The sequence below is a fragment of the Glycine soja genome, chromosome 7 (genome assembly GCF_004193775.1).
Source record: "Glycine soja cultivar W05 chromosome 7, ASM419377v2, whole genome shotgun sequence".
Taxonomy (NCBI): domain Eukaryota; kingdom Viridiplantae; phylum Streptophyta; class Magnoliopsida; order Fabales; family Fabaceae; genus Glycine; species Glycine soja.
Genome location: NC_041008.1, coordinates 33,469,855 through 33,480,727, shown reverse-complemented (window position 1 = coordinate 33,480,727; position 10,873 = coordinate 33,469,855). Strand labels below are relative to the sequence as shown.

Here is a 10,873-nt window from a genome sequence, read left to right as displayed (position 1 = left end):
GAACACCAAGGGCAGTACCATAGTCGTCTCCTGCATTAACATAACCCACAGCATCGAGTGGCAGTACCTACATTAGAACGAAGCTAGTCAGTAAATATTTAAAAAGTATGATATTAGAAAACAAAAACAAAATTCATATGACCAAACTATTACCAATGGATAAAGTCTAACAATCATCCGATTGTCGACATCCACAGTAAACACATATTCTCTGGCAGAATGGACAGGCCTGCCACATGTCTGTGCATGCAGTGGCAGTGAGAAGTGGATATCAAACTTCCAATTCTTGTACGGCGCAGCAAATGTGATCATCACACCTTCATATATTCCCATATCCCTCCTAAAGTGTTTGAGACCATCAACAAATAGACTCAGTTACTACATTTTCTAACTCTTATATGGTGCTTCTTTCCATTGTAGTCCAACACCACATAATCCAGGTAAACTGGAGCCCATTGTTTATGATAAACAGAGGGTTCCTCAATGATATTTTGGAAGTAAAAACCTAAATGTGTTACTGATTTATAAGGGATCATGTAAATATTTAAACATATATTATTTTTTTGTGGGATTAAAACAAATGGATAAATATCATAAAGGATGGAAAATACTAACCCTGTCAACATGAAATACGGCCTTAAATTGGTATGTCATACCGGATGCGAATAACATAGGTGGGTCCTGAATGGCATAACCAAAATGCAAGCAAATAAAATAATTTAATACAAACAAATAATGAAACATAACAACAGGTATACGAAGGTACTGACAAAAATGATCAATAAATACCGTTAATGTTCCGAATACAATCCTTAATATTCAATAGCGGTTGCAAAAAAATGTAGTGAATCTTGCACAAGGGGGATTATAAGGCAATACAAACAAAAATAATGGTTCATTACAACAAACCTGCAAATCAGAATAGAAAAATACGCTATATGAAAGCACAACAAAATATATGTACTTGGGTTTGTGTTTGGAAGACATTTTTTAAAAACATATAACCAAAGATGGACCAAAAACATATAAGAAGTATCACACAAATAATAGGAAAAGACATAAATCTAACAACATATTTTGTAAATCTGCGGACTGAACATGACGAATATCATAGTCAACAGTGTTACAAACATCAACATCATGTAGTCTATAAAAGGCATATAACATATAATAACCATACACTACTAAAATAATAGTATTCTACAACGCGCATTCAACATCGGTGGTTTCAAAAACGATGTTATTTTAGAAGCAATGGCATTTTAGTAAATAAGTGATTTATTTTAACAAAGTTTTTGCAAGAAATGATGTTATTTGTGCGTTATAACATCGTTTTTAGAACACCGTTGTTGAACTGCATTATTCAAGGACACGATGGTAATATTGTAAGTAACATGAATTGTGAGCAACATCGTTTTTGTTAAAAAACGATGTAATTTATTCTATTCAACAACATTTTTAAACAAACCCGTTGTGGTCTTAGGTTTTTTTTGTTTTTTATTCAGATCTGAACTTATTCTCGCTTCTCTCTCTCTTTCGGGCAAAGAACTCCTCAAGGAGGCCTTTAGGTCTTTGAGGATCATAACTCTCACATTCAATCTCATAGATTGTTCCAGAATCAAAACTTGTTTCATCCACCACTCTCTCATTCTCTCTGCTTCGCCCTCGATCCCTTCCTTTTTCCCTCAAATTCCACACCTCCTTCTCCTTGAAGTCCCCGACCTCCACCTTTCGCGCCTTCTCCGACGCTGAGGAGGACGAAGAAGACGATGAAGAAGAAGATCAAGACCAAGACAACGTTTCTGCCGACGAATACGACGATGTTTTGGGTGAGGCTTCCGATGAGGCTGACGTGTTCGCTCGGCATGGTGGATTCAAGTGGCAGAGAGTCGACAAGCTATGCAACAAAGTCAGGGAGTTTGGCGCCGATCTCATCGACGTCGATGAGCTCACCTCCGTCTACGATCTCATCGGCGTCGATCTCATTGACGTCATTTACCAAAGGTGGTTCGTTACGACATTCTCTTTGTCTTCATTATCACACGACAAGCTGTTTCTGTTTGTGTTCTGATTCACACTGATCATATGCAGGTTGGGTTGAGATTGCTCCTTTCACCCGTTACTTCCAACCTTCTTCTCCGCACAACATGGTATCATATGCTTGCTTCCCTTCAATCATTTTTATTTAAATCATAAAAAAATCATTTTTTTATACTCATCAACACCTTTTTCAGTGATATTGGGAACAATGACCCATATGAGCAACAAAGGTGCCTATTGTATTGGGCAGGTTCTATTTCTTCTTCAACCTCCATTTCCTTGTTAAACATAATAAAATTGATTCTTTTTTGTTAGCATTAATTTTCTATTAATTTGATTGGTATTAGTCATGCATGCTAAATTGCCAATACCTTTATGATGGGTAGAATACATATATTGAGGTCACAGGTTAAGACTTAAGAGGACTATTCTGGTGTATTTTGATTTTTCCTTGTACAACTTAAATACAATTTTGGTAGTTTTTATCGTATGAGGGTATATATCTTTGGAAGTTTTGGGTCATTGCTTATGAATTTGAAATGAACTCGTTTGAAGAATTCTCAAGTTAGTGGGATTGGGTGTAACTTTAGGCTACTAATTGTGCTCTTTTATAATCTGTGCTTTTATAACGATTTACTTTGATGAGTTCATTTAGTTGATGGATTTGTTTGCATGTGTATCAACACCGATCTCTCTTGTGGTTTTCAGCTTATGGTTCTTTTAGTGCTGCACAAATGTTTGCTGAAAAATTATTTTCCTGGTATGGACAACTTCTCCGTGTGTTTTATTATTTTTAAGTAATTGAGGTTTTTCATTTTTGTTTTCATGGAAGCTTACCTTGGTATCTGTTTCTGATATTCATTGCTAAACAAGTTATTTTTATTTTCTCATTTATCTTGTGATCCTAGTTGTCTGTATTTATGTTCTTCTGAATGACATTTAAAGATTTCAGTGTTGATATGTTTGTTTGCTTTCAGATTTTACTTGAGGCATTATGATCTAACAAGGTTTGTTCACAATATTTAATTAGGATTCCACTTTATTATCACATGAAGTTTGCATTTCTTGTTTGGCTATAGCTGCCCACTCTTGATGTAAGCTTAACCAAATTGCTGCACTTATTCATTTCCTGCTATGCTTTCTGAATTTTCTTAGTTAATACCTTATCTTGGTAGTTTTGTTCATGAGGGGAATTTTCCGCCCATACGATGGATTTGACTTGCCTATAGTTGCTGAAATCTATTATGCTTACTAAGTTGCCTGATCATGTCTTTGTTGCATTGCTCTCCAAGTTCATTTTGTTTGGCTTTATAACAAGTTGCAGTCTTAACTCGGTCAATGTTAAAACACACATGTTTAATGCCATCAGTTTCAAAATGCAGTGATTTTGATTTTCCAGTGTACTGGGTTTGTGTTAGTGGTGTCCCAGTGTCAATAATGTATGAGTGTCTTGGATCAACGGAAGGAAATTGAGTTTCATCCTTTGTCATGGATTTTTTATGCTGATCCTGTTAATTGTCATTAAAATATTGGATTAAAATATTGAATTCCTTTGCAGGTTGATTTACTTAATTGACTTTTTTATTCTTCTGTTAACTTTTTCATGATGACATCAAGGCTTACTTGCACTAACTAGTTTTCAGGCTATAATCTTGGTTATTGCCCAATGCCTCATGAAGGCTTTTTTTGTGTCAAACTTCATGAAGGCTTTTAAGCTTAAAGCTGAACCACATTATCTTTGTTGGGCATTGATTATATCACTCCCAGAAGATTGTGATTTGAGAAAATTGTGGGGTCAAGTAGGGGAATATAGTTTTATGTAGATTCTTCTTATATTCAAATATTTATGAACCACATTAAGCTTAAAGCTGAACCACATTATCTTTGTTGTTAGCATTCTTCTTATATTCAAATATTTATGTAGATTTATTTGTTTATTTTAAACTTCTTAATGTCAGCATGGTATTGACCTTTTTGCTTTCTTCAATAGTTTTGAGGTTCTAATATTAGTTTTCTCTGCTTAACTAATTTAAAAAGAAAAGGTCTCAACTGAATAATATTATCATATGAAAAGCGCTTACTATTTTGAACCTATTGCTATAGTTTTTAGTTAAGTTCATTTGTGAACAAGAAGATTACTTGGTTGCCTCTTTCTAGTAAATGATGAGGTTAAAATAAGCATTGAAGTTTTAATTTGACAACCTCGTGTTTTCTGCCTCTTTCCTATTACTACTTCCACCAATTAAAAACAAGTTTCCTTTACTAGTTTTTTCTTAATTACATAATTATTTTATTTTATTTTTAATTTGTTTCTATTAACACAACCTTTTTTTGGCTGGACAAAATTTTGAAAATTAATAAGATAATAATCTTTTTTATATTATTAATTAACCACATCTGTAGAAGGTTATTAATATTGAAAATATAAAAAATGATCATTAATTAATCAATTTTTAATTGCAGGTTATTAAATATTTAACATCGTTTCTTAACTGAATACCAATGTCGAAAAGCACTATTTTACATCGTTTCTTATGATAACACTGATGTAGAAGGTCTACCTTCTACATCGTTTCTTAACTAAGCACCGATGTCGAAAAGCGTTATTTTACATCGTTTCTTATGATAACACTGATGTAGAACGTCTAACTTCTACATCGTTTCTTAATTGACCAACGATGTGAAAAAACGCTATTTTACATCGTTTTCTATTATAGCACCGATGTAGAAGGTCTAACTTCTACATCTGTTGGTACGTTAGGCCTGATGTAGAAAATGTTGACTTTCTACAACTGTGGTTGGAGGACCGATGTTGAAACTTTTAACTTTCAACAACATTTTATTCAATATCGGTCGACCACCGATGTTAAATGTCGATTTCCACTGATGTTGAATCTTCCTTTTCTAGTAGTGATACAAAAAAGAGGGAAAAGTAAAATTCACTAACAACATTGCAACGATTAGTGATGAACGAATGTTGAACATATACAAATGAGAAGCAAAAGAGGAAGATGGAAAAACATATACAAAGTAAAGACGAAGGATGGAAAAGTTAAAGAACTTACGACATTGGAGGCGGTTGATGACTGTGTACTCATGCTATTAAGGGTTGTATGACGTTGTTTGAGAAATGACATAAGAAATGTGGATAATTGTTGGTGGTGATTTGATATACTTAACGTTTTGTAATTATTATTATTGAATGAAAATGAACGGAGTTTAATAAATACATAACCTACTTGGCGTAGCAGTTATTGCTTATTCTCACGGGTTTTTAAGCGACGTCTCTTCAAATATACTATTATTTTAATACTATTTAATAGCGCGACTATCAACAGTTAATTAACAGTTCATAATAATAAATGTTTTCTTAATTATATAAAATAAATAAATATATTTAATACTTGTGATGTGTATTAGTTGGGAGGCTTTTACACTTCCCCGTAATAATAATGATTACCTTTCTCACCCCCCCAATAATGATTAGACCACTACAACTTTCGACACATATATTGTGCATTGGGAATTTGCACCTGCTGACATTTGTACTTTATAACTGGCCAATTAATTACATGTACTGATATATATCCTACGTTTGTACCCATAAGACTTATTATAGCTATAACCCCATGATCCTTTTGATGGCATCGAGCATACCTGTGTATATGTACTATTTCCAAGATGATCCTTTGGCCGGATTTTGTAAATGAGTATACGTTACCTTCATAAGTACGTCAGCATAATATGTGAAGTTTTAAATCCTACATTTGTACTTGAAAACCTACAAGTAAATAAAGAATCACATTCTGTATTCCATATTAAAATTATATATTAAGATAATAATACTCAATAATTTTGTAATACAATGCATAAAACCCTTCAAACACCTGCATGTGTAAATAAAAGTATGACATTCCATATTATTAAAATTATATACTAAAATAATAAAACTGAACTTTTGTTTACAAAAATGAAATACATAAAATTTACTGAACAAATTCATAACACAAATTTGAATTTGACAACAATGTTAATTTCATTTTAATACAATGCATAAAACTATTAAAACACAACACAAAATGTTAAATAATTTCAGTAAAATTTCAACAACAATTAAAATACATTAATGTTTGGTATTTTAATATGAATCTTATATCCGCATTTCACTATGAACAATTTTAAAGTTATTATTTTGTTATTATCATATTCTACATTAACTATTTTATAAAATAACTCAAGGTTGATGCTGGCATAAGTTGTAACATTCATACTATTCATTCTTCATACATCGGTAATTAAACTTGTTTCACATCACAAAATACATCATAATGATGACCTAATTGTTCAAACCAAAAGGTATAACATTTCAAAAATAACATACACACATTGTTCAAACCAAAAGGTATGACATTTCAAACATAACATACACACATTGTTCAAACCAAAAGGTATGACATGTGAAACATAAAATACATACATCACTTAAAAAGTTACAATTTTTTAAATCAAAATAACAACTAATTACTCAGCTTTTATATGCTTGTTGGTCGATAGCTCTTATGTTGTGAAGTTGTCACTATCAAACTGACTACTTCCTTGCTGATCAGACGTTTTTTTTGCAAGAATTACAAAGGCAACATTTCCAGGATCATATTCAGATGACTTTGACAATGAAGGCTGTGTAACAATACATATATTATTAGTAAATAACAATTATTAGTAAATACAATACAATAATAATTAAAGTGATTCCCAGTAAAAACAAATAATGTAAACAAATAAATAAAATGTCTACTGTAGGATGGTAATCTTGTTGTGATGAAGATGCAGCACTAACATCGGCTGACTTGTTGCTTATACATTGTTCATCCTGCAAGTAAGAATAGATTGATAAGAAATTTTTTTTTAACATCTACGAATTACACTGACATGGACAAATTATTATTACCTGTAGACCTAGCGTGGATATCACTGACTGTATATGATGTTCCTGTTCACTAAAATCCAACACGGATGATTGTTGCATCTGTATACGGTGTTTGAATCTGACAACCCAAGTTTTACCCAACAATTGATCAACACACGCAGGGAACACCTTGATCTCATCACCACTCTACAAATAAAAAACCATTTTAAATACACATTTGTGTTCATTGATCATTTTGTAATATAATTGTAATATAAATAACTTACCGCAATCAAATCTTGACGACATTCATCTGCAGTTTTACCAAATATTTTGATACATACTGCATCCCAAAAATGGAAGTTCGCCTTCTCCCCATTCTGTTCCATCTTGACAACTAACTTATATCTAGACCAACAAAGCATTGTTACAGAAAACAGTGAATCTGGATGACTTAAAGAACAGAAATTCGAATAACTATTCAATTCGTATTCGGCAAAAAATAAATGTTACCTTGGAATAGTGTGAGTAACATGATTCTGGCACGAACGGCAGGCTGCACCTATTTTTAATGGATCAAAAGTGGTTGTACAGTATGGACAACTGTCATGACTCCATGGAGTATCAATCATCACCTCATCGACAGTGCCCACAGTCAAATAGTAACAATCCTAAATAAGTTTAATTCATTTAGAAAATTTATAAGAAATTAGAAATATCATAACAAAGTCCTCGGCTAACTATACATTAAGTTCATCACAAATTGATAATATCATAACAGATTAAGTTCATAAAATCAATATAATAATAATCTAAAAACAATGCCTTTAAGTGGTAATACTTGAAAATGATAACGACTCTCATCATTTTAAATTAACAACAGTTAATAGACTTACCTGTCGCAGAGTCTTTATTGCACCAAAGCTCACTATTTGAGCATTATGCAAAAACTTATCTTGGCAATTCTGGGTAGATTGTGACTGAGAAACACCACCCTCATCATCTAGACCGCCAATATAAAATGGCACACGTAAACTGCATCAATTAACAATTTAAATTTATACCTGTACCAAACTGATTAATAACCCAGCAAACAAATTCAAATCATTCATTGTACCTATCATGGAATTGTTGAATTTCGTTTTTGTCACCATTCACATACAACTTCGAACCATGCTTTATATTCTGTACACTGAGGGGATACTTGTCTGCAAAAAATATAACTCATATAATGCATTCATAAATTGAAGTTAACAATGAAACATTTAATAAATGGAGAACGACTTAATACTGACCCTTGGGTTCTTTGATCTTAGCAAGAGTTAGCATAACAACCAATGGCTTTTGCCCAAAATGGTTTTTCTCAATAGCATCATTCAGCTGAAGAACATATTCCTCCCACACAGTCATGATGATCTCAACATGACTATAACATAACAAAACATATGCATACATGTTGGGTCTCAATTGGGGTAGAATGACAAAGTTAAATTTGATTACAGATCACAGAATACTACAGAGGTGGATTAAAATTAAACAGACCTATTGTCTCTCAACTTGACAGTCACTCTGTATGCTGGATTAACTGTTTTGCGTTCAATCACTTCAGCAATAACACCCACAATATCTATTTACATTGCAGACAGAGTAATGCTAATTATGTTAAATATATTCATACCAACTAATGATTCGTACAACAATGATGCCTACCAAAAAAATAAATTGCATACCAACTAAAGTATCAAGTTTTGCAACGCCTGAAATTATATCAGCAAATGAAGTAATGACATGAACATTAGGAGGAATCTCATGTCTGTCCACCTCTTTGACAGACGTTGTCTTCACAAAATAAACCAAATATTTAATTGCATTCACTTTGTAGTCAGAATGAGTATCAACAACCTTCACGTTCTGAATAACATATACACCACCACAACGCAACTTGGGCTCAAATTCAGGGAACAATTCTTGCCATAGAGTTGCCCCAATCTTTGTACCCTGCAACAAATACAAATGACACTTGTCAGTTAACTAAAGATGAAAAACTTGTTAAACTGAACAACATTTAAATTACCGTATGGTCCATCAACACCATCTCAATGGATTGTCGACCATTATGTTTGTTAAGACGCCATATATCAGTTATTCGCACGACAATCTTCCAAGTACCTTTCTTTGTATGCAGTTCACATAGGAGGTTTTCTTTGCGAGACATGACTACAAAGAAAAAATTTATGTGAACCATTGAACAAATAAAAGAGGATTGAAAAAAATAAATGAGGAAAGAACAAACCTGCAGATCTTCTCTTCGGCTACTTGGTTATTCTCCGCCAACAGACAACCAAATTAAAGACTATTGAACAAAAATGAGGGTAGCCAAAGTAAATGAAAACAACAACAAAAAGTACTAAAACATGCACATGCAATATCAACAAAGGTCGAACCTTTTGGCTTCATGGCATACACCAAAACACAACAAATCTGGGTTTAGGAAACGATAAAGAAGTGAAAAAACCAAACATACCAAACCAACCCAAACAAAAACGAAGACCAAACACAACAAATCTGGTAGACATGTCCAAAGGTCTAACCTTTTGTATCGTTGTCCTGCAAAAACTTAAGAATAAAACAAAAACGTATTCACTGATAGACATGCATCATCAAAAAGACCTAAACCAGTATACATCGATATTCAAACCTCATCATACATTCCAACCCAAGCTGAATAGGAAAAACAAAAATGACAAAGAATGCCTTATAAAGAATGCACATGCATCCTAAAAAAGGGTTCACAGCCAAAAATCGTTCACAGACACAAATAACCAACTAAAAATGGAAAACATTGGTATAGGAAAATAGAAACAAATGACAGAATGAACAAAGGTCGAACCTTTAGGAAACGATAACATAATGATAAAATGGCAAAAGGTCTAACCTTTTGTATCGTTGTCCTGCAAAAACTTAAGAATAAAACAAAAACATATTCACTGATAGACATGCATCATCAAAAAGACCTAAACCGATATACACCGATATTCAAACCTCATCATACAGTCCAACCCAAGCTGAATAGGAAAAACAAAAATGAGGAAGAAAACCTTATAAAGAATGCACATGCGTCATAAGAAAGGGTTCACAGCCAAAAATGGAAAACCTTGGTATAGGAAAACATAAACGAATGACAAAATGAACAAAGGTCGAACCTTTTGTCATGTTGGCCTGCGAAAACTCATGTAGCATAACAAAAACACGTAATATACACCGATATACCTAAGGTGAGTCCAACGATAAATGCAAAGGAGAGCTAATCGAAACGGGAGAGCATTCAAAACCCAAAAACCAAAAGCCACAACGGAAATGGAAAATGGAAAGGCGTGTATACATGGCAAACCAAGCTGAATAGCAAAAACAAAAATGAGGAAAAAAGAGCACCTACGGTGAGTCCAACGATAAATGCAAAGGAGAGCTAATCGAAACGGGAGAGCATTCAAAACCCAAAAACCAAAAGCCACGACGGAAATGGAAAATGGAAAGGTGTGTAGCAATGGAAAGCGTGGGACATCGAAAATAGTGCATAATTTGAAAAGGCGCATCGGTAACTGAAGGGTTATGTACAAAACAACAAAAGCAATTAATGGCAACCGATAAGACATTTTTGGGCGGGAATGATAAGCGTTGGCATTGCGACACGTAGGCACTGGCAATGCCACGTAGGCATTGTCAGGGCCTTGTTTGTATCATGATAGATGATGTCTTACTAAGCCAAATATAGTATTTAAACATTACTCCTTTGTCCCACATAGTGTGGAATTTTTATAATTAAGTCCAACTTATTTAAGACGGTTTTTAATAAAACTGTCATTGACAAAAAACATAAGTTTAGACTTCACTCTCGCGCCCTGTCCTATCTCTTGCGACATTGGATCC

General features: G+C 33.4%; 1 protein-coding gene across 1 annotated transcript; it reads right to left on the bottom strand.

Annotated features, from left to right (window-relative positions):
* Window positions 1-6,597: 6,597 nt before the first annotated feature.
* LOC114420604 lies at window positions 6,598-9,161 on the bottom strand. The gene is made up of 11 exons (XM_028386458.1): window positions 9,021-9,161; window positions 8,677-8,944; window positions 8,489-8,573; window positions 8,242-8,372; window positions 8,064-8,154; window positions 7,843-7,981; window positions 7,460-7,617; window positions 7,234-7,354; window positions 6,989-7,153; window positions 6,836-6,910; window positions 6,598-6,717 (listed from the first exon to the last, which is right to left on the bottom strand). Exons 1-11 carry the CDS (start codon window positions 9,159-9,161, stop codon window positions 6,598-6,600), a joined length of 1,494 nt encoding a protein of 497 aa, XP_028242259.1.
* Between the last annotated feature and the right edge of the window lie 1,712 nt (window positions 9,162-10,873).

Coding starts and splice junctions, on each gene's coding strand:
- LOC114420604 (XM_028386458.1), bottom strand. CDS start 9,161: ATGTCTCGCAAAGAAAACCTCCTATGTGAACTGCATACAAAGAAAGGT. Junction 8,945..9,020: donor TGGTGTTGATGGACCATACG/GTAATTTAAATG, acceptor TATTTGTTGCAG/GGTACAAAGATTGGGGCAAC. Junction 8,574..8,676: donor AAAACTTGATACTTTAGTTG/GTATGCAATTTA, acceptor CAATGTAAATAG/ATATTGTGGGTGTTATTGCT.